Source organism: Psittacula echo, assembly GCF_963264785.1.
Source record: "Psittacula echo genome assembly, chromosome: 3".
Classification (NCBI taxonomy): domain Eukaryota; kingdom Metazoa; phylum Chordata; class Aves; order Psittaciformes; family Psittacidae; genus Psittacula; species Psittacula echo.
In genome coordinates this window covers 66,397,493-66,422,103 of record NC_137736.1, presented here as the reverse complement: position 1 = coordinate 66,422,103, position 24,611 = coordinate 66,397,493, and the positions used below count along the sequence as shown (strand labels likewise).

At 40.2% G+C, this 24,611-nt stretch overlaps 1 protein-coding gene across 1 annotated transcript in view; it reads left to right on the top strand.

The window, feature by feature from the left end:
• The window catches only part of COL4A2 (collagen type IV alpha 2 chain), a gene marked incomplete at both ends in the record, with an annotated part of 138,361 nt that overhangs the window by 31,149 nt on the left and 82,601 nt on the right, over positions 1 to 24,611 (top strand). Inside the window, one exon of the mRNA XM_080613092.1 lies at positions 8,690 to 8,770. Within this exon, the coding sequence (XP_080469218.1) occupies positions 8,690 to 8,770 (81 nt within the window). The remainder of the gene's footprint in view (positions 1 to 8,689; positions 8,771 to 24,611) is intronic.

Here is a 24,611-nt window from a genome sequence, read left to right as displayed (position 1 = left end):
ATATGTTCTTAAGTAAGTTTCCTGAGTCTGGCAATTTACGTAGGTGAGTAAACTAGACAGGTCAAATAACTGGCTTGGTTTATAAATAGACTAAAAAAAAATCTCCATATATAGAATAGTATCCAGACTTTCTATTGTTTGAAGCAAATGATATCATTATTTGGAAGTCTTTCCAGAACTGAAAATGACTAGACTTTGGAAACTAGAAGTAGTTAAATATAGAAATTGCTACTTTAATGAGTGGATGCTGTGTTTCATTATTATGCTACTAGTATGTGAACAAATGCCTTTCTGTTCTTAGGGATGGGAAGGGATATTTTATTCCAGTAATATAAGATATTGGACAAAAGCCAAATTCAGATTAAGGGCTGTCAGTGTCTTTATCTCATTTCTTTATGGAAAATACTTTTGATCCACAGTGCAGTGTAGCTGCACATACGAGGTGATAACACTGTCCACTAACTTGTGCCTTGCATAAGCCTTTACATTTGTGCAGATCAAATACAAAATGCACAGTGCTTCACCTAAAGGAAAATAAAAATTAAAAGAGAAACAAACTGTGCCTTCCAGCATAGCTTGTCATCACAAACTCCCTAACAAGTGATAGCATCTACTTTGCCAAATCAGCTTTATCAGTGATAACTAGAAAATATTTCTTCTGATTCCTGCAGTACTATTTAAAAACACCTAAGTAGTTTCTGTGAAGATACACTTCATTTCTAGGGATAGGGTGTTGTGAATAAAGGCTCATGTTAAGATGTTCCAGCACTCTTACTGTAAAGATCACCATCTTTTTAGACAAGGAATGTTGGATGGTAGATGAATACTCTGTTGTCTCATAAGACAGTATACTAAAATAATATGCATTTACCAAGATAGAAGCAAGTTTAAGAGGATATCAAAACAAATTTTAACTTACCAATGCAGATTTCCCTTCACATGCTTTTGCATCTTTTACCTGTCTCTCAGATTTAGCTAAAAAATCACATTTGAACAGAGTATGAGTTGATATATGAAGTCACCTGTATCTACATATTCACAAGGTGTCTGAGCTCTCATAATCAGGGAATCCAACATCCTTGCCTTAACTAATAGTAATAATTAATGTATGTACCTTTGGTTACCTTTATTAATATATTTTCATCTTCCAACTCTTACTAGACTTGTATCTGTGGGGACTTTTTCTGCAAGCAAACCTGATTTTGAATTTGGTAAAACTGAAAACGGGGTGCTCATGAGCAACACTTTCATTGTCCTTCTGTAATCACTGTGGGCCGTAGGTGTCAGCTGATGACCATGTAACATTTGTCCCTTTGGCAGATGTAAGAGATATTTTTAACTGTTGCTGCACACTCTTCAAAGAGCTTAGTTTGCCTGCAGCATCACCTCTCTCTTGCTGGTGCATGTTCAAGCTTTGGTTGATGGTTAAGACAAAAACTGTCATTCCTTTAGGCAACTAAGTCACCTGTCTCAGATACAGAAGTGCCAGAGGATATTGTTCTTCCTCTTCTGGATAAAATTTTGTTCTGGAAAAGCCCTCTGCATCTTAACCCTCCTTCAATAGCCCCTAGAACTACAGCACATTCATGCAGAGACCTGTGGCTGATTTTTAGGATACCCTTTCCTATGGCATTGCAGATTCTTCAAAAATAAGTAGGAGTGATAATTTTTTCTCTAGGGGTCACTATTTTTTATTGGTTTACATTTCAAAAAGTTTTAACTGGCTTTCCCATCTTATATTCTAGTCACTGTCTTAGGATAGCATATAATCATCTTTGAGGGAAAAAAAGGCAAAATGCAGGTGAATTCAAATTCATTATCTGTAAAATATGAGATCCCCATTCACTGACTTCTTGACAGAAACCTATGTCATGGCATACACTGCTTACTCAGAAGTGTACTGTTTGCACATAACTTCAAGTTGGGCAAGAGGGCAAGAGCCCTGGACAGTTATTCAAATATCTGTACTGTATATTTAGGCAGCTTTTAAGATTTACTCTCTGACTGAGCCTCTTAAAAACCTTACTTTTTTCTTCCTTCCTTTTTTTTTTTTTCCTTTTTTTTTATTCCTTCTATATAGCAGCAGCTCCTTCTGGCTTCCATCTGGTTTGCTGGGTCAATATGTGTTTGGATGAAAGCCACAAAATTAGAAATGCTTTTATGAAAATGTGAAGAGTAAGTTCACACTGTATCATGTCTGACTTCTGCAGTTGTTACAAGGCAATGTCTTGAGACTGCAACAAGGGAACATTTTAATTTAAAAAGGGGATAGTAAATACTATCTCAAATAAAGTGAAGATGTGGAGCTGTGAAGTTTCACTTTGAAATTAAACTATGCAATGCTGTGTGCCAGAAAGTTAATATAATCAAGAGCCACAAGCCAGCCCATAAGAGGAAAGTCTTTTATAGCTTCACTTCTGAGAGGTACAGAATTCATGTTTCCCATTGCTGGCTTCAACATACTTGCTGAGATACACTTGAGAAGACAAGTTTGTGTCTGTTGGGGTCTTCTCAGCATCGGAGACTTTGTATTCTCTTGCCCTTCCTTCCCTCACCCCAAACATTGAGAACAGGCATCTCAGTCCCTGGGAGCAATGCTGCTTTTGAATACTCCTCCTCTGTTGATGTTTCCATGCCCATCAAGACTCAAACTGAAGCAACTCTCTTGTTTGCTTGGCAACCTGCCTCCCAGTTTTCTCTATGCATTCCATTATAAGAGGGAGGTGGCATATGAAACTCCACACCAATCATAATGGATTGCAACAAGCATCACTCTTCTTATTTCATCAGGAAGACTACATTAGGCAGTTGTTAGGAGACCAGCTTTCTTAGTGTGGCTGATGGTATGTCTCTTCATATTCCTCCTGGGAATGACTTCCTTCTCCAGGTTTTTTTTTTTCAGTGAAGGATGTATAAGTGTATGGCTCCCCCTTCTTTTGGTGGGAAGTGCAAACATTCATATGATATTGAGGTCACATACTAAATTATTCCAGTTGCCATGCATCCAGTCTAGAAAGGTTCTGGCTCCCATTCAAATATGAAAGAAAGAATTATTTCTTAGCAAACTAATTCTCAGAACAGTTGGAGAGAGGATCCACACCCCCATCTTTTCCTTCCTCTCTGAATGTGCCAATTAATCCTTTCCCTCACCAATTAAGGTCTTCACAGTGGTCTTACTGTCTGGTGCACTAGTAGCTACTGGATTGCGAGCAGGCAGTTTCAGATGACTGGTTCCTTCTTTGGCATTGTAACTCTGAGGACAGAGCATTTTCCAGACCAAGCCTGACGCTGGGCAGTCCAAGCGTCTCCCACTGACAGCATTCTCCATGCTTGTTTTGAATGGTTGTTTATACGTGTTTCTAGAGAAATAAGTTTGGCATCCAGGCAACAAACGTTTTCAGCTCTTTAAAGAGTAAAATGCTGGGTTTGAGCAAATACAACTGTTCAGTTGCATTTGTAACCAGTGAAGTTCTTTTCTGTCTGGTTCATCAACAGCAGGAGTACTCTGTCATACTCCTACTTTATTTTTTTCTCTTTTCTTCCAAAGGAAGCAGAAAATTAATGTTTCTAAGTCAGGGCCGTATAAACCAAATTTGTAATTAATGTGAGTTTCGACAGCTGAAGGTCAGATGTGGAAACAGAGGTCCATACTGGAGGTGTGGGCCAGTCTGGTTCTCCTTGGCAGTGACATAGGGGGCTGCCTTGCAGGCATGCCAGGAATCCCCTCAGGACTTTCAGGCTGAAGTCTCACGTGAGTAGTCCAAACATGCTGCTCGTTGCCACACCACAGAGGCATGCGGTATGTCAGCACCCTTGGTCGTAGTTCAGCTTTTCAGCAAGCTCCCAGGCCTTCTAAAACTTCCTTTGGTGAAGCTTAGCTGGCTTGGAGGAGCCGCTGTGATTGATGGAAAGAACACAATGGAGCTTGTCAGGACAGAAGTTAATGTACAACTGCAACATATAAAACTTTATAAAAGAAGATGTCAGTGTGCAGAGTCTTTTGATTCCAGGTTGCAATATATTCATTATAATTTCCCTAATTTTTTGAGCTGTATGTAAGGAAGTGGCTTATATTTCCTGGGCTTTCTGTACTCATAGAACTTTGAGATCTGTCCTCTGGTTGCCTTTGTTCTTTGTCAGAATATCAACCCTTGAAGTGAAGGTACTTGAATGGGCTCACAGAGATAACGATTACACAGATGTGGCCAAGATCAGTAATAAATAAATCATTAATGTGGGAAAAAGTTTAAAGATAGCGGCATATATGTTTTTGAATTTTTTAAGAGTTTGGCTCAAGGAAACTGCATTTAAGTTGTCTTTTGTTAGCTGAAGATGTGTAAGTACATAAATAATATTGTTTGGTGACAAAAAAAAAGGGAAAGCAAGAGGGCAAAAAAAGATTTTATGTTGGGACCACTCACATATTTTATGCTTGCAATTTCATACAAATAAAAATGAGGCGCTATTTACACTAGAATAATATACAAGCTTTACAAACATACATGGCACTTACATGTTTTCTCTTATTTGTGTTTAAGTAGTATTCACATTCCCTGAACCATCAATTTTGTATTCTTTCCAGCAACGTTCTTTAATGATATTAAAAAAAGCGTTGGAAAAAACCCTCTTCTCCCCTTTTCATTTATTGCTTTCCTTATTCCCTTTCTTCATCCATTCCACTCTTGTTTGCAGGCTGCTGGTTACAGCTTTCCTAGCAGTAGGTATGTGTTTGATTTTCTGACACGCAATGTTCCCATCAGAGGCCATAGCTTGCTTTAAGGATGAGGTTTGGACACTTAGCATAGGATCCCTCTCATGTGAAGCTGAACCTCTACACTTTAAACACATCTCAACCAGTTACCCTAGACTACCTTTCTAATCTACTCATCCTTCTAGGATGAGGTTTAGCTCAGATGTTTAAAATAGACCTGATAAGATTCTCTGGATGGTCTATAATAGCAGCCAGATGTTGTACCTATATTGCACAAATTTTAAATTAGATTATATAAACCCCATTTCTAGATTCTTCCTAAATTCTGAAGTTTTTTGAGATTAGTGGGATTTGGGATCATCCGGAACATGACCAAGACCTGGAACTGAATGTTTTCTCAATAGACAACTTCAGAACTGGGGACTATTGCCAGTCTTCCAGCTTTGTTGCACAAATCTTAGAACGCCATTCTGCTGCAAATACTTCTTTAAGCTTTTCACCCTTTAACTTCGTATTGATCAAATCAGGAGATTCACCTCCCTGTCCTCAGACTTATACATGGCATGGATGTCTGCATGTAAGCTAGTCACCTCCACCCACCTCTTAAGTTTCAAAGAAAGTAGTAGGTGCTTTCTGTGAAGGGTGTAGTTTATTAGTTTAGATGCCAGTATCAGGATGGGGTGAATTGTATCCTAGGACTGGTTGTTCTTCCCATTGATCGAAACAGTAGTCTAGGCACTCATCTTATATCAATACAGCCACATTTGGTTGTCACCGTTGGTGTTATATTCCCAGAAATTTGTTTTCCTCAGGACATATATAATTTTGGTGCTTTAAAACTACATTGTCCATCACTAAATTTTAAACTGGACTTTCTGCATTCTAATTACTGACTGATACAGGTCCATGTGATTTCCCTTCAGCTCAGTTGTAAGCCCTTGTGTATAATGGGTTTTGACAAAGTTTTAGAAGGATTCTTAATAGAGTTCTCTTTTTAACGTAAACAAACCTTTAAACCATAATGTTTTATAGTGTAACTTCCCAGTAACGTCAGACTAAATGGCAGTGCAATGATCTGCCTTCAAGGAGTTATAAACATTCATAGATAATAAAGCTGAAAATGCTACATGTGACTAAAAGCTCCCAGGGTCATCTCACTAGCAGTCAAAAAGTAAAAAAATGGAAATTAGGCAATAAGGAGAGCCCAAGTATAATCCAGAGGAGATACATTAGTGCTGGTCTCAAATGTTTTCCCATTATGTTCCCTACCTCTGGAATCTTCCAGATTTTTCTCTTGATTATCTGAAGAATCTATGTGCTTAAAAGGACATAAAATGAGAAAATTTAAAAAAAAAAAAAACTTCCTAAAATTGTGGAAGAAAACAATTGTGTCCCCACATTAGCTGCTGGTATTGTTACAGCATACAAATTAGAATGTTGGATGGTGGATAGTACACAAACAATAGACCTTGAACTTATTCCAGTTGAAATATGCATTAGCAACCTCCTTTTTTTTCGTACACAAGTACACAAATAATCTTGCCATAGTTCCAACTCATAGTCTATGTTCTCCTTAGCAACGGCTTACCAAATTTAGAGTCACTCTGCTAATTAATAAAGAAATAAACTTATTGTTCTCCTTGTTGTTTTCTCAGTAAGTATAATTGAAAATTCATATGGTAAAATCACTGTATCTGTCAGTCTGTTACTGTTAGGCTGTTACAGCTCCAACCAAAACACATCTCTAAAAGTTCCGAATTGATTCTAACTAATAGCAGCACTACTTAACACAATGTTCCTTAATGAAGACCTGCATCCTGTAGAGAATATGTTCACACAGGTCTTATATCTGCATGGCATCCATAAAAATGAATAGAACTATCCTTAATTTCTGAAAAAGAACTTAGGGAGAAACTGTGAAATGAAGGATACTCATGGAGATGTGCGTTTCATCTGCAAATACGTTAATGAGAAAAAAAACAAAACATAACAGAGAAATGGTGAGTTTGTGACCATCCAAATATTTAATGGAAAAATGGCCCAACCTGCACAAGCTGCTAGAGTTTATAAAACTGTCTTGGTTTATGATTTCCTCTAAGCAATAGCCTAAACATAAAGCAGAGTTCATAACATGATGTATGATTTCATGTTACATCCATTAAATAATTTTCTGAATCACACACCTAACCTTTAAATAGCTTGGGCCATGGTTTCAGTTCTGTGGACCTCTTTTATCAATTTAAAAACCTAGTGTTAAATGTGAGAATTAAATATAAAGCTGCAACTAAAGCATTTTGATATATAAAATAGTTCAGATACAGACATTAACCCTCTCATGACAAGCACAAGAGCTTACCTTGGGAAATTTGTATTACTGCTTCTCATAACAGTAATACAGCGTCTGTTGTGCAAATATGACCAAAGGAGAATTTAGGCAATGCCTGGTACCTGCTCCATACCTTTTATTCATTTGCCTCCCAGGGAGAAATCCAAAGCTCTGAACTTTCAGATTCTCAGTAGTGTAGTGGCAGGAGTGGATACCTGAGAAATGTGACCCAACAACCCCAGGTGTTGAGTAGAGAATTGCTAAGAGACATGTGAAAAATGCTAAGCATGGCAGCGTTGGTCCTTCTGTTTTAGGTCCTAGAGTCAGGGCTACAGGCAGGAACAGCAGCATCAGTGCCTATTTAAGCAACAGCATAGAGCACCCCTGTTGTTTTGAGGCTTGTTTGTACCACTGTCACCTCCTTTCCAGCTCAAGCTATGAAAGGGCAGGAAGGGTGAAGGAACCATTTGTTCCTGCTGCAGTGCAACAAAGGGTTCAGGGTTCTTCCATCCAGTAGTGGAGCAAGCCACATAGAACCTGTATCCTACAGTTGGGGTGCCTTGGGGTTTTATCTAAAGAGCAGTGCACATGAAAATTAGCAGCCACTCTGATTGAGGGGCTGTGTCTCCAAGACATCCTGCCTGTAGCCACTAGACTTCAGTCCCTGTCTCTTTTTCTTCTGGCTCCATTAACTGTTTGCTGCAGAGCAAACCAGGCTTAGAAATAGCGACAAGAAATCCCTTCCTCCTTTCCCAGTTTACTTACTAGGCTGATGGGGCACTTTCAGGTTTTCAAAACCCTGGGCTTAGGTGGGCTTCAGGCTGGTCTTCACAGTATTCCTAATGCTTAAGTTACAGTTATAAAAGTCGCACCACAGCATGCCCAGCATCTCTGCTGTTCAGGTTTCTGAACAAGAGTGACTGTGGCTGCTGCATTTCATGCAGGCATGTGCTAGGTGTAATCAGAGCTGGCCTGCCTGTTGAAGACCATCCAAGGATTTACATGAAATGGTGCATATTTTGTGATCCATGTATTTTCAGCCCAGGACAAGATGGTTCTGGACAGACAAGAGAGATGTAACTGCAGCCATCTACTTAATCTGTGTCTGACTTCTAGGTCACAGTGGTTGGTTGCTAGCAAGTTTTAGGTGCCTCTAGAATAGACAGTCATTGAAGAGGAGAGAGCAGGAGTTTGGCTTATGATTTTGAACCTGATACTTACATCTTCCTTTATGTCCACCCATAAATATTTTAAAATATAGCAACGATTTAGAGCATGCATTGTGACCTAGGACTTAGTCCTTGTCCCCGAAGAATCCAAGCAGCTGCACTTCTGTGATACGATATCTGTTGCATGTGTCAAAAAGATGTGTGAGATACTGGTCAGCATGGAGCTGCAATGTTTTGAAAATGTGAAGGGAAATTAATACAGTAACATTATATTTCTTGATGCTGATCTCCAAAAACTGGAAAGCCACTCACGGCTGCTTCTAAGCAGAGATTAAAGAAGTTTCAACTGGAAGTCATAGATCTGATCCTGGTCTTTGCTTGGGCAAGTTCCCAGCAAGCCTGTTAATCAAAGCTTATTGTGCTGTGCCAGGTATTGTGGCTGATATCTTTTAACTTTCATTTTATGTGTGTTCTGGTTTGCAGGGTGGAAAGACTTACACAGGACCATGTGGAGGCAGAGACTGCAGTGGAGGATGTCAGTGTTTCCCTGAAAAAGGAAGCCGTGTAAGTAGCATTTTTTCCTGTAAAACATTCTTGATGTTCAGTGTTCAATGTTGTTTGATAAAGGTGGACTTGCATCAGTCTGCTAGGAGTATTCAAACAATTATTCTTTTTCAGGAAAAAGTTACTGTTGTTTCATCTTACTTTTTCAAGAGCTTGTAGATTTGAAGAAATACAATGTTACAAAATATAGCAGGTTCTTCTCTCAAAGATCAGGGCCAAGGGACCTAACAGCCCTGACAAGCTGATCAGATCAGAATTTTAGGGATGTTATGTTCTACAGCATGACTGGATTTTGTGACAGTGCTAACTGAATATGGACAAAATCACTCAGCAATATTCTTAAAGTCTTTCTAACAAAATGGCATCTCATGAAAAGCTATCACATACATGTGATTTCCATTAAAGTGAAAGGGAGCCAGGCCTGCAAAACCTGAAATCTCTGCTGGAAGGGAACTGCTTGGGACTACTGGCATTAGGCTGTTGCTGATAGTCTGTTCTTTGTTTTAGGGAATAGTGAGGAATGAGGCAGAGGAAGGGATATGGGGTGGAGGGGTTTAGCCACCTGCTGCAAAGAGCTCCAAGAAATAGGGCAGTTCCTTATCCTGTATGGCTTGGAGCCCTGGCTGGCAGGCTCCTTCTGCACAGCTTGGTCTTCTGCAGCTGAGACAGTGACTCAGCCTTTTCCATCCATCCATCCCTAAGAATAGGTCAGGCAAGAGATGTGGTGGCAGGTCATATGCTCATTTTGCTATCATAAACCTCATAAGATTCTTTAGTTCTCTGCCTTCCCTCCATGCAGCGAAACATCGGTTCCTGTTCCCATCACATTCCTCAAGCTTGACTCCACGTCTGAGTGGAGAAAGAGGTAGTAAGAAAGTCACAGTGTAGGTGGGAGATGAGGAACATTCTTGTTTACAGCAGAAGTCCCATTGTCTCCATGGAAGTCAGATGATCCTGGGGTTACCATGCCATAAGTACCGTAATGATGATACTCCCATCCCCTGATCATGATCCGCTTATGGTCTGCTTTCCATTACATTAAGCTAATGGCAAACTCATGAAGCTGAGGACAAACAAGTCCTCCCCTGACACAGCTTCCAGTGAGTCTCCCTGCAGCTGTTACTGCCTTACCCTCATCATCCCTCACATGAAGTTTGACGAGTGCCTCCTGCCACTTCCCTCCAAAGGCTCTGAAGGTCACAAACTGATGCTGTATGAAATGGCTTTGAGCATGACATTGCTATGCCTTTTCAGTGTCAATTTTTTGGCTTCTAAAAGCAAAACATGGATGTGCTTGTTAGGGTTTGTGAAAATACTTGTTGCAAAACTACAACTTTCGTGAGTGAAATATGTTTCACATTCCTTGTTGACTGAATAACTTCTAATTTCAAGCTGCCAAGTCTACAGAACAAAAGACGTAGCTAAACAAAAGTAAATGGATAGTTTAGAAAAGCTAAAAATACTGAGTTACCAGAGTAGAGAACCAGTCAGGTGTCACTGACGAGAAGCTCCCGGTGAGTTGCTTAGTATATAGATTGGAAGATAAGGGCAGATTTTATGTACTTGCTCACCACTCTCACTCTTTGATTTATCCCAGGGAAGTAAGTAACCCCAGTAAGTAATCATGTTGGCCTCCCTTTAAATAGACACTAAAAAGGAGAAAAGGAAGATGTTACAAAAGATAAATTATGTTTTGCTACTTGTGGTTAATTGTGCAAGATGTGAAGGAGTATTGGGGAAAGTGATGTAAAGAATTTTACAACACTTCAAAAATCGTATTTTAACTCTGAAATGATATGCCTCATTCTGAGTCAGCATACACTGCATGTATTTTGTGTCTGCTCGTCTCTTCAGATGTCACAACCTCTGTTAAACATCTGGTTTAAGGAACAGTGTTGGTCTTGCTTCTGGTCTCATGCTAATCCTCAATGGGAATATTTGTTTCTACAAAATCTCTACGTGACACACATTTGCTGTTCGAAGTGACTCATTACATGCACAATAGACATATTGCATGTTTGCACTTGTAGGAGTGCCTGAAGCACTCTGTCAGAGCCTGCTTGTGCAATGACTATCTTAGGTGCAACAGAGCTGTCACTTACGGGGCATCCGGAGCTAGGGTGGGAGCAGCACTGTGAAGGTCTGCAGTCAGCTGTCAGCTCCACCATCTCCTGGATATTCTCTCAGAACCAGGCAAACAAAAACACTTTCTTTGGATTGCTGCTACTGAATGCATATCAGAGGCTGTTGAATTAAGTAAATTCATTGGAGTGGTAAATACAGTTGCAAACTATGAAAGTAGAAAAGGTCTGAAGAGATACCTACTTTTTATTTATATGTTCTTCTACTTCATTTTCTGTTGTTTCCGTTACAGTCTGAAGGTACAGCATTTAAATAAAGGCTTTATTTAAGATAATAAAGATATTTAAATAAAGATGCTTCTCTTTATTTGTTGTCTTAATCCAATGGCTTATGTTTTTAAAAAAGTGTTATTTACAAAATATGTCCACTGATATCTTCTGGGGGATCTGTGCTACAGACAGAGAGGCACTGTGCAGATGTGTGAGGATTCAGCCAGGCTTTGGTAGTTTGTGCCAGGTATCCAGATGCAGGACAACTGGAAGCCCTGAGCTTCTGTCTACACTGCTGTGAGCTTGGGACTGATAAGGTTAGGCACGAAGGCACAGGAAAGTTGAATCCTATTTCAAACAGGCAGTTTTCAGGGACAAAAGGCAACCTAACATGAATTAAAGCATGCATCTAGCAGGCCTACTGAAAAGAGGTGTGTGAGCTTAGCCCTGCAGCTTTCCCTAGGCTCAGACACAGCTCGATGAAATCCACTGGGGAGAGGAAGATGAAACAGCAGAAGCTTCATCTGCCTGCTGTAGCGCTGAGGGAGCTGCTGTAGGCAAGGCAAAGGCAGCAGCTAACCTGCAACCTCCTGCCTCTCATCAGAGCTGCTCCCAGGGCTATGAGGACACCCATGAAAGGCACGTTCTGCCTCATTCCCAGGAGGAAAACAGGTCAAATTAAGATGTTCAGGGAATCATAGGATATTGCTGATAACCATGTACAAACATAGTTTTCATAGTTCACAGCAAATGCTGAGCTGTTTTTCGAAGAAGTTTCTCTAAGGTATGTCTTTCCTGGGCCACACACAACCAATCCCTTTGAAGTTTCCACCTCCTGTCTCAATTTTCAGTTCACACCTTCAGAGGAAAAAAAGTAAAAGGAACTTCTTCCATAAGCTGTGTCTTTTCTACTGTCTAATGACATTCTAGTCTTTGTTCTTTTTCACTGCAGCCTAGTTATTTCACTTAAACTGAGGTGCTATTTACTGTTATCTGAATACAAATATCCAGTCCATTTAACCATACCTTGCAACTAGGCAGGTGGCTGAAGCTGGGGCTGCAGGAGTCCAGCCTCACCCTCATCTCCCCTTCTCACAGCTGGCCAAAAGCTCAGCCAAGTTCTATCGAGAAGTGAAGCTCCTAGATGAGTGTTCAAATCCACATGACAAGAAAACATGGAAAGACAACAGATTCATCTTTTCCCTAAGATTAGACAGACTCATTTTCTCATTTTCTCCTAAGACAACTTCTCTACATGTGGAGAAAATACTGTAAGGAGTACCCAGGTGCCTGGGTAAGAGAGAAAGGAGAAAAGGGAAGCACTGATATGGTGTTGAAATCTTGCTTTGAATGAAATGGAAACCCTGAATTAAAGGAAAAAAAAAAAAAAAACAACAAACTAAAAACTTCTTGTTTTGGTTTCTTTCTTCTTCCTGTATTTTATTTTTTGGGGGTTGTTTGGTTTTGGGTTTGGTTTTTTGTTGGGTTTTTTTGGTGGTTTTTTTGTTTGGTCGGTCGGTTGGTTTTTTGCAACTCCTAAAATGTTGAGATTTATAGTTCTTTGCAAACCGTATATTGGGCAGGGTACAATATATGCACTCTTAGAATCTGTTAAACATTAATGCACTTCTGTAGGAAACGGTAACTCCTTCCAGTACAACGGCCAACTGTTTGACCTATTGAAGTTCATAATCAACTTCACTTCATAATCAACCTAGAAGGCATTGTAGAAAGTGGAAGTGAGTAGAAATCTTTTTGATCTTTCTATAGAGTGAGAAAATGCACTCTATTGAAATCTGGCTTTGTACTTTCTGTCTGAGTCAAGCATCTAACAGTGCTTGAGCTGCTTAGCCATTGTTTTTGCAAGGGACTGGAATAATGCAAACTGTGAAATGAAAAGACAGCTTCAAGTCCCTCCACAAAGGCCACTTTTGGGGAATGCCTAAACATTTCTTTTTAACCAAGACTGACATGAGGGTTCATTATAATTCCATTATGGATATCTGTTCTATTGCTTACACTAATGAGGAGGTGGCCAAGGGTAAGCTTTTCCGTCTGCTTTTGGGTGCTATACAATTGTGAAGTCTAGTGTCTGATCTTTACTTATGAGCATTTTCCATACAAGTTTAAATCTTAACACATGGGATAGATCTAGAAGTTTTTCTTTATAAAAAAAACCTCCAACAAACAAACAGTAACAAACAAACAGTAAAACAACACTTAAAATGTTCTGAAGTCAATTCCATTTTTATATCTTAGGAGAATGTTTAAATCCAGTAAAATTGTTTTATCCACTGTTAGTGTAATTCTTGAACATCACAATTAACTGGCTTCTAAGCTGATATAATGGCAGTAGCTGCTTTGTAACTCATTGTTAGTGTAAGTTGATATAGCTGATGAAATCTGATACTTCACTGTTTTTACAAAATAAGAACATAAGAAGGGTCTTCTCAAATTAGATCACTAATTCATCTAGTCCACTACTGTCTCCCCAACAGTAGCAGTAGGAGATGCTATTTACAGGGAGCACAGGGGTCTGGCAACTTTGTGCAGTCCATTTCCTTTGTACCAAAGATCACCCTACTTGTATGTTCCTTCAGTATCTTTGTTTCTCCCTGAATTTGTCTTAATTCTTTTTTGAAGCTGTTGTAAGTGTACGTGTTCACAACCTCCAGTGACACTAAGGGTTGACTACTCAAATAATATAAGATCACTGTCCAACCTGTTCTAATTCAATCTCCCTCTGATTTCATCAAGTACACCCTATTTCTAGTACTGTAAGATTTGGGAAGAGCAGCTCAGTGTTTACCTTATTAACTGCTTCCCTAATTTTGTAAATCTCAGCCATATTCCCTCTCAGCTTTTTCCTGTCCAAAAGGAAGAGCGGCAGCCTTTTCACATTCTCTTTTGAAGGCAACACTCCAACCCTTAGTCCCTTTATTCTTCTCTCTCTTCTGTGGGAGACAAGAACAGTAAACAGCACACAGGACTGTGGGTGCACCAAGGTCTTGCTTAGCAGCAAGTTGACATCCTCTGTTTTCTTCTCAATGCCATTCCTGATGACCCTCAACACTGAAGCTTATCTGTTTGGTGGGGTTCTTCTGGATCTCCCAGCATGGGAGACCACTAGATCTCCCCGTCCACCATTACCAACATCACATTCAACAATTTAAGAGAGGTTAGTATCATCTATAGACTTCAATTTTTCACAGTCAGTGCCTTCTGATCACTGTTGAAGTCTTTGCTAAAACCAGTTCCAGCACCCATGTCAGAGAAGACCCAGTGCTGTTGCATCTTCATTTTGAAATGTGACCATCAAGCACTATTCTTCCTACCCTTTAACAGCCTTCAGTCCATAACAGCACCTCTCTTGCAACCCTAAGGGAATTTATTTTAAAAAGCTTTGGTGAAGTATTTTGTCAAAACCATTTTGAAAATCCAAATACATTACTGTCACTGGGGCCTGCTTTACCGTGCTTATCCTTGTGCTCAGTTATTGTATTCTTTAAGGCAGACTATAACTTTTCCAAACAGGAAAGTCAGATAAACTGTCTCATAATATACAGGGTCTCCTCTTGATTCTCTTTCCACATGGGAGCTTGGTTAGCAGCTTCCAACTGATGCAGTGGCAGTTTGTAATGATGGGTTACACACCTTGACCGGCAACTCTGCAGTTTCACACTTGACTTCCTTCAGAATTCATGGGCGAATGTCACCCACTCCTGTTCACCCACTTAGTAACACCTGCCTTGCATATTTTATCTACTACTTTTATATTTAATGTATATATCTATATTTTATCTAATACTTTTATATTTACCTGAAATTAATCTGGCTCAAAGAATAGCTTGGATTTGGGACCCTCTCAAACACCTTCAGCAGTTAAGACCTATGCAAAGAAGTCAATAAATTTCTCTGCTATGGCTTTATCATCCCAAAGTGCCCCTTATAAGCCTTTGACATCATCTGGTATCTCTGTTTCCCTTGATGGCTTCTTGCTTTTCTTTAAACAACTTTTTACTATCGTCTTGATGATCTGCTGCAAAGTATTCACATTCTTTTTTAGCCATCCTAGTTGCCATTTACTCTTGATCTGGTTTTTATGAGCTTTCATATTCATTTCAACAATTTTTCAGATGCTGACCTTTCTCCCTATAATAGCCTCCTTAGTTTTTTTTATGAGCTATGCAGGGTTTTTATTGAACTGGTTTACTTTCTTTTTGATACATGTCACACAGTTTACCAGGGCTTTTAATACAGTGGTTTTGAAAATCCTCCAGGTTGCTTTAGGCTTCTTGCCGTTTGGACTGCTTTTTTTAGGTTTTTACTATTTTTGTGATTTTAATATATTTCCCCTTCTTGAATTAGATATCTGTGTGAGTTATTTATTTTGCTTACTCCATCCCACTAGAGCATTAAGTTCAGTTATATTGTGAAGCTCTTACAGAGCAGTTCTCCCACTGGTACCTCTTGAAGCAGGTCCCATGCAGCACTCAAGACTAAACCCAGAGCTGCAACCTTTCTTATGGGTCCCAGAGCTCACCACTAAGCGGCCAGTTGCTGTATCGAAAGTTTTATCTCCTTATCTCATCGGGAGGAGGCGTTGTGCCTGGCAATACATTGGTAGTTGGAATTCGCCAGTATTGCTACCTGACCTAGTTCTGCAGGTTCTCTAATTTCACTGAGTATTTTGTGATTAGTGTCTTTAACAGGGGAGTCCTAAACATAAACCAAATCCTACCTTTCTGTTATTTCCACTTACAAGGATTCCCTAATGCTTCCCATTGCCCTCAGTATTTTTTTCTGTTACACTTTGTTTTAGCCTTCACATGCTGTGCCACTGCTCTGGCTGTATCTGTGTTTTGTGTCACCCATGTAAATTAGACAGCGTAGCAACTCTGTACGCCACTGATTTTTCTCATTTCACCAGCATGAGATGCCTGTTATATCAGGGTTTCCATTTATTGCCGATTAGTATAGTTCTGTAACCTTGGGGTTTAGGTCTTAAGCATTGCTGTAGAAGCACTTACAAATTTTGCGCATCCTCTGCTGCAAGCTCCAGTCAAGGTTGCTCACAGAAGCTGTGGCTGCCCCATCCCTGGAAGTGTTAGAGGCCAGGTTGGACGGGGCTTTGAGCAACCTGGTCTAGTGGAAGGTGTCCCTGCCCATGGTAGGGCAGTTGGAACTAGATAGTCTTTAAGGTCCCTCCCAACACAAGCTATTCTGTGTTTCTATAGATCAGTAAAAACAGACCTTTCACTCTCTCTGCAGAAGTGGTCTCTTCTCTGTTGCACAGCCTCTGCCTGCATCCTGAGCTTACAATTTGTTAGCTCTTGGATATTTCTACTAGTCTAACTTCTCCATTGAAAGGGGATTGGGATTACTTTTCACTTTCCCTGCTCTACCCATGTTAAGCTAAGTAGCAACAAGGAAGATCTGGCCTCACTGAGATGTGCTTAGGGGTCTTGAGGAGAAGGCAAGCTGACCTAAGCCTCCATATACAGACTGATGTAAGCTCCTCTGTTGTGCAAGCTCCTACATAGTAAAAGTCAAGGAACCACCTTGCCAGTTCATCCACTCCAGGAAGCCACTCAGCAAACACCTAAACGTGAACTCACCACCAGAAGAAACCCCAGTGATCATGCAAGCAAAAAAATTCACAAAGCTTACGTGCCTTGCAGTGACCTGCCCTTGCTTGTCTTGGTCTTTTTGTTCTTACATTCCCAAGACAGAAATGGTTTGAAAAATGTCCTATTTGCTCTCCAGTGTTTGCTTGGGAGTGAACTTACTCATGTGTCTTCTGAAGTATTGTCAGATTCTGCACTAGAATGGATATGAAGTACCAAAAAATGATGCTTCAAAACTTCACATTGCTTTATAGGCCAAGGTTAAGTCTCTGCGAATTTCCAGGAAGAGGAGCTGCCCTCAGAGGGGAGGTATTTGTAATGGCAGCAGATTTAAAAGCAAAATACCTATAATACTAATAAGCATTATGCATGAACAAGAAGTCAACCTTAATTTTTTCGATCCTGTAATCAAGTCTGGTATGGTACATTAAGATTTAATTTTCCTTTTTTCCCTAGTCAGAGTAATACTGGGGTGCAGTTTACTGATGACTACAAAAGACAGGAAGAGTGTTACCATATAAAAGTGTTTAACTGTGAAGCTAAATTCTGCTTTCAGATACAAGAGTACAGTCTCCTTTTACACACGTGTTTGAGGGTACAGTTTTAAATGCACACTTTTGTTTACATTTATACTTTCAAAACACTGCCTTACAAGGTCTTGCCAGCATACATGAATCCCTAAAGTCTTGATATTGTTCTATTGGTATCTAAATCTTAGGCTAAAGGCTTAATTTAATGATCTGTTAGCAGTAAACTGGCCCATAATCTTTAGAGTTAGCTACTGAAGTCAGGCAGGGTACAGGTTTGCTTGACAGAACTTGAACTTGAGTCAGTCTGAAACTTACTGACTAGTTTATGACTTAACGTTTTAGTTAGTGAAAATTGCTTAACCTGGGATACACTGACTGTCAGTCAACTATGTAGTGGGGTACTCATGCTGGTTGCTAATTGCTGCTCTTCAGTACGTTTGTCCTGACATTTTTTTGAGTGAAGCATGCATGTTTCCTTTTTCTTTTAGCTCTGTTTATACATGTTTAATCAACATCAGAGATCTTTTTGAACTGGTGGACGGAGGTTAGATAACTTTCCCATGAGCAAGAAGTAATGAATCCTGCTTCCATATATCCATTCTACACGAAATCTGAGATGTGGGAAGAGTCGGTGAAAAGTTTTCCTCAGAATTTTTTTCGAATGAAAAATGCAGACTATGTAAGAAGAAGCAGAGTGGTTTTTTTGAATATATGCAGGAATGCAATTAAATTTTCACACCAAAATCACATTTTCATTGATAAATATTCAGGATACCATAAAGAACGTCTAAAGGGTAAAATAAACTCAAATGGAGCCTTTCTTTCAAATCGAGCAAAATACATGTTGATCAAAAATTGGTTTTCCCTCATTTTTATTCTTTTGTTCTTTTGCAGAGCATTTCTGCTTCAGACAGATAAGAGCCATTGTTTGAATCCTTAACTAATCTTTAAAAATTGTATGTATTTGTAATCTAAAGGAGTACAGTATTGATAAGCCCATCCCACACTAACAGATTGCACTCTCTTGTGCAATTGTCTTTTGCTCCAGCCCTGAAAGCAGAATTCTTCCAAAATCTTTTAAAATTAACTGTACAGGAGAAAAAGAATGATATTTGACTGAAAGGTAGTCAAAATGACACATGGACTATTTTACTTACGTTTTTAACTTCATCTTTTGAAACTTGTATGTATTTACATATATTATCTCCAGTGAAATAACTAGAGGTTTTCAGAATTCATACAAATACTGCACTTTACTCTCTAAAGTCCATTGATCTAGGTTAGATCTTTGCAGTTACTTCTTCTGTGAGCTTGTATCAAAAACCTTTGCAACCTCAGCTGGTGTGACAGGAGAACAATTCAAAAGTGTTGGACAAAGCTCAAGAATTAGTGTAATCAATCAAAATGAATACCAAGGTTGTAGATTAAACAAAGTTATGACTGAAATAAATGTGCTGGATTAACTATTTGTAATGTGGATTCAGCTCTTGTGTTGAAAAGGAAACATTTGATTCCTCTTGCTTTACCTACGTATTCTATTGATTAATGGGCTTGTTACACTCAAATAAGAGAACAGATCTTACTGCAGTTTGCTGATAAATTGAGAAGGTATTTCACTGTTATTTTAGGAATTCATTTTGAGGGCAGCATTTTTAAGAGTGTATTTGGCCATCTGCATATCACAAATTTGAATGAGAGATGGAGAAAAAAGTAAGAGAAATCAGAGTAAGGAATCAAGAACCATTTTATTGCAGAAGATAAAACAAGACTGTACAAGCACAGTACATTGTCATGTATCATTGATATTTTTGTTTGGTTTTCACATATTGTCACACTTCATTACAGAAATGAAATGTGCTGTTAGGATTGGTTTCAGACAAATATACTGTCCATCTGGTTATATCTTCAGGCTTTGGCTTCTGGTAGACAGTGCAACTACTGCACAGAAATATTCTTTGTGCTTTTGGTCAAGTTTTGCCATTCCTGCTTACTGTGAGCAGGAGTTTAAACAACGTGCAGTGAGTGGATGACAGCCATGCTTTGTAAATGGGTAGCTCACGCTGACGTCCAAGGAGGATAATCCAGGTCATCTTTTAGCACTGAAATTACACTCAAGAGAGCATAGATGTTTCTCATGACATGTGTCCAAGGCTTTACAAGTTTCTCAAATGGTGCTTGTTTCTATTTTCTGTATTTTTGTCACATGGGAGCAAGTAACATTGACCCATTTTCCTTTTGTCTGCTTTGGTAAGTACCAAACTATTAGTGGAATCCTTTGAGTCTGACCTGGAGAGAGCAGGAATGTGGGAATGGGCAGTCAGTCATCATGAATAGTATCTGCTGAGACAGACCAAGCCCATTCTCAGCATTTTCTTACTGACACTTAAGAGAATAAAAGTTCCTTATTTACCTCAGTTTGTACCTAAGGTTTACAAGTACTTTTCAGTGTGTAACGAACAGGGATGTTGAAGTCTATGTAAGTGCTCCCATTACATTGATCTGGAAAAGGATGACAAGCATTAAAATATCTTAGAATTATATATGCACTTTTGGACCATGCAGAAAGACAATCTTGAAGGATAGAAGCCTGTGTTTTAGGCGTGGAGAACAGCTGTAGCTAACGAATAAGTTGCAAGCACAAATAAAACATCCATGCTGCATTTATTTTTCCCACAGGCTAAAATTATTTGCCTATGAGAAGACTCTATTAATCTATTGGATTCCTTTCTGTCTAGTGCTGTCATAGGTGCCCAGTGAAGAAAAGCTCTTCAGGATTGGTTTTTGTGTGTGTGTGTGTGTTTTGTGGGTTGGTTTTTTTTTTAGTCATGGTTGTTTGATGAATTTCTATGCCTAACTATTGCTTATTTTATTAGTAACACTAATTTTTGCAAATACAGTATCACTGATTAAAGAGATATTATCAAGCCTTATAACTTGTTTAAAAGCAGCTTTATTTGGCTCCAAGGATGTTGTCAAAGCAGAAAGAGAAAGTTTTGGTGCTTGCTGTCCTCCCCTGTACACATAGTGCTTCAATCCGTTCAGGGTACAGCAGCCAATATAGTCTTTCTGTCCAGTCTAATAAGGGCTTGGATGTGTCTGTATTATTCTCTTCTGATCCAAATACTCCTTTTTTTCCCCTATAAACCACCTCTTGCTTTTGGCTTTTTCGCAGTTTCTAGTTCCTTTACTTCTCCTCTGTTTCTTTTGTGACCTTTCTGTTATCTGCTCCCAGGTACACAACACGTTTTCCTTTGCCATTTCACCACCCTTTTCATGGTGAAGGCTTCCTGTAAGAAACTCCGCTTCTTGGTGGCCTGGAAGGGGAATGAGAGAAGCAAGTTCTCTCTCTCCAGATGAACTCTTCCCTTTGCAGTGCGAGATGCAGTGGCCTTCACAGCTGACTGTGCTTGGCTGTGTTAGGATATGAGCTTCTTGGGGTAGGAGCTGTCTGTGTGTGTCTCTTCTTACAGCGCCAAGAGCATTGCTAGCACTTCCATATTAATGGCAGAGATACCAGCATGCAGAGGGGCACAGTGACAGCTTCTTTCCAGTGGATAAGGACTCCAACAGCAAAGGGCCCAAAGGCACCACACAACGCTGTGGGTGTTGGACCCATATATGTTCATTACTATGGTATTTAACAAGGGCAAGAACTGGCATGTGAGTTTACGGATAGAACATACTTTCCACAGGAAGCTCTTTAGTTCAAATATGACTGTGCTGCTACTGCAGAGTATCCTTTACCACCATATCACCGTGAGACTAACTCCCTTTCCATTACACAGCACGCTCCTCCACAAGCTTGGCACAGATGTGCGGTGTAACACTATCTTGCACCCTTTCCCATAGTTTTTATTTTACTTTATTTATATTTGCTAGGGACTTTGCACAGTGGCAGAGATTGTAGGGGCCATTACCCCACCATCAGTGTGCTCTGCAGACAGGACAGGCTAAATAGCATGAGCCCTGCATCCCCTCCTCCTCAGCCTCTGCCATCAGAGCAGAGGATAAAGTAAATGTGGAGGCTGAGGACAGATCCATTTGTTTTTCTTATTGTTACAAAACCTCGCAAACCAAACTGCAGAGTTTGCACTCTTCTAGCTCATACCTGGTGCTGCCAGCAAGGTCTTTACTGCACTGTACAGCCACAGGCACGCAAAACGGCTCAGACTGCCTGAGCCACAGCTCCCGTGCAGGTCCTCTCTCCTCCTCAGCTGGCTTCTTTCCTTCAAACAGTTGCAAAGTTGGTTTTGCTAAATGACATAAGGTTATAATAAATCAAGTGAGAAGATTTCTGCTGTGCTTCCTACTGTATGGGAGAGGTCCATATGGTTTAATTACTTCCTCTGTACGTCAGATATATGTGTATAAAATCTCTGAAGTCATGTGTAACTGCCAAGATCCTATGGTGTGGTTTGAAACATCCATGCAGTGAAATCTCAAAGGCTGCAGATGTGCTATGAAATATAAATGTAAAATGGAAGAAGTCAGTTTATTATAAGGCAATTAAATAATGGCCTTAAAATTAGAGAAGTTCATGGAAAGAGACCCAGAGCTCAGTAAAACAGAGAAGGGGGGAAAGACCACAGAGCCTTCTCAAAGGGGGATAGAGTTTTATCATCAGAGGAGACTGGAGAAAAACATTACGCCTCTCAGAAGAACAGCAGAGCAGCCTGAGAAGAGGAACCATGTCTAAGAAAACCACTTGGTGAACTGTAAAGCCATCTGAAAAATGTCAACATAAAATATAGCTGCTGCTAACAGCAGACCTTTGGCCACCATAGGAAACTGCTTAAAAAGTGAGTTTTCCTGTGCCTGTAGGCAAAAGTGCAGATCACTTAGACCTGTAGACCCACAATCGTGGATGGGTCCATGCACAGAGTGAGGTTCATGTGCAAAGCAGGGGGCCACCAGGCCCCACTGCTTTCTTCTTGCTGGGACAGCAGCAGCCATTGCCTCCCTCCCCTTCTCTTTTTCCCTCAGTCCCCACCTATTGCCCAGCTCATTCATTTTGAGATACTGGCACAGCTCATCCACAGTGGGAAGTGAAAGGATTTTTTCTGGGCAGAAAGGAACGAGGAAAAAGGAGACACGATGGTGGTGCCCCAGGTTGGTACCTAACACTTCCCATGCCATGGCCATCAGAAGCACAGCCCTCATCCCACTGCTGGCTTTGGCACTGCCATGGTCAGTATCTCAGCAGGAATCTGCTACCCCCTACACCCCTAGGGCTATTTTCTCAGGGCCCAGCAGGTGTGTAGTGGCATATTTTCTGACTGGCACAGTGGCTCAAGCATCACTTAAGAAGAGGAACGGTATGCGTTGGAGTGATGTTAAAGATGCAGGGCAAGATCCAGCACCTCTGGGGCCTGATGTGCAGTCAAGTGTACTAGAAAACAGGCTTGCTTCTCGTGCCCCCTGGGCCACCATCCTCCCCCGTTGTGCTTCTGAAGCTGCCTAAATTTTTCTGGATACGTGGAAGTGGAGAACAGGTCTGTTGAGCTTAGTCTGGACTCGTGGCTACCACCAAGGCCAAGGAGGATGGGTTTGCTTCACCAGGAAGCACCCATAGGAAAGATCAGGGTGCCCTTGGACCACCCATGAAAGTAACCCTGACACTGCCTCAAGGAGCCAACACTGATAATCTAGCAGGACACTTCAGCCTGTGCCCCACTGTGGTACATGGTGCAGGACAAGAAACATGCAGGGGGGTGGAGGTCCTCCTCATCAGGGGAAGGAGACCCTTCCTGTCCCCTCCATCTCCATCCTCAGCATGTCCAGCCCTTGGTGGAGGGCCTCATCTCTCTGCTACTCATAGGAGTACTCTCTAGTAAAGTCAGTATAGCCATCAAAGATACCCATTGCTGTCACAGTAATAGTTTTATTAAGTAATAGTTTGTGCTAGCCAGTGCTAATTGTATCAATCATATATACATTTAATCATCCAAAAGCCTCTAAATAATTTCAGTCCTGTGAAATTTTTTAGAAGCTTAGACCAGTGTCCTGCCTAAGTATGACTGTTTTTCCTCTCATGCTTACCAAAACTAAATAAACGCGAAATACCATTCTCAGTAAGTGCACTTAAAAAAAAAAAAAAAAAAAAGGAAAGGATTATTTTTATCTGCTTAAAAAACCCCGACACTCTGGTATAAATACACATCATCATATTGTCTGCTGAATCTGTGGGCTTGGTGCATTTACACAGCTGCAGAATGGGTTGCTTTTTACTCTCCCCCTCACAGACATTGTGTTCTGCCTTCTCCCTGTAAGGATTTTCCTTCTCCATCTATTCTTAGTCCTAGACAGAGACCTATACTGGTTTATATATGGTGTGTAACTGAACTGACTTCAAAGAGGCTTTGTGTGTGTAAATCGGAACCCTGAGTGGCTGAATAAACTCTCCTGCAATAAGCGTAATTGTAAAGCTAAATGTGTTCCTGCCTCTGTGTACTAAATCAACAGGAATCCTTTTCATTTTTGTGGGATAAATACACTTCTCTGCTACGTATTTACAATCACTGGAACACTCTTGCAGCCACTTGTGAATCCTTTGCTTCAAGAGGAGATCTCTGATGTAGAGATCTGTCGTACTGTAAAATCTCTTTCATATTCCTAATTCTCTAAACCGAATTCTGTTGGAGATCTCGGGAAGTGTATGCAATTAGGGCTGTCTGGTGGAGTCTGAGTTCTTTAGCAATTCAGTTAAAAGTGTTCCCATAATGAAATTCGGTACCTAGTATTAGTTTATAATTGTTCTTCTATTCCTGCAGTTTGTTTATTCAAACATCTACCACAGTTTTCTTAAAGAAGACTGGTCAGCTTGTGTTTTCTCATGTATTATAATCTGTTCATATCATGAATTGAAATGTAAGTCAAACTTAGGCTTACGCCTTAAATAGCCATTTAGTTCAAGGAAGAACTTCCTCAAAATTCACTCGGTGGGAAAGCAAGTCAGTCCTAGGATCTTGTAACATCTGTCAATTAACCAGAATCTTTAAGTGAGTACATGATACCCTTTGAGCATGTGTTGCAATTTAATCCCTTTAGCAGCAGGCACATATAAAAAGTTGGGGGAAGCATCCCACCCCAGCTGTGTTTTTCCTAAGGAGATGGCAGCAGTTTCCACCAGGCACAAATTGGTTGAAGCTCTGCAAGAAGGGCATTTCTAGTTTGCTCGCTTGTTATCATGGCCGCTGGTTGGATTAGCTTTTGGAGCTGAAATTTGGCGAGAAGTGAGGTTTGGCTTTTTAAGAGCTCACTAAGCATCTAAGAATTCATGAGAGGCACAAAGCGTGTTTCGTAAGAAAGCAGGAACATCGCAGGCAGATTTTAT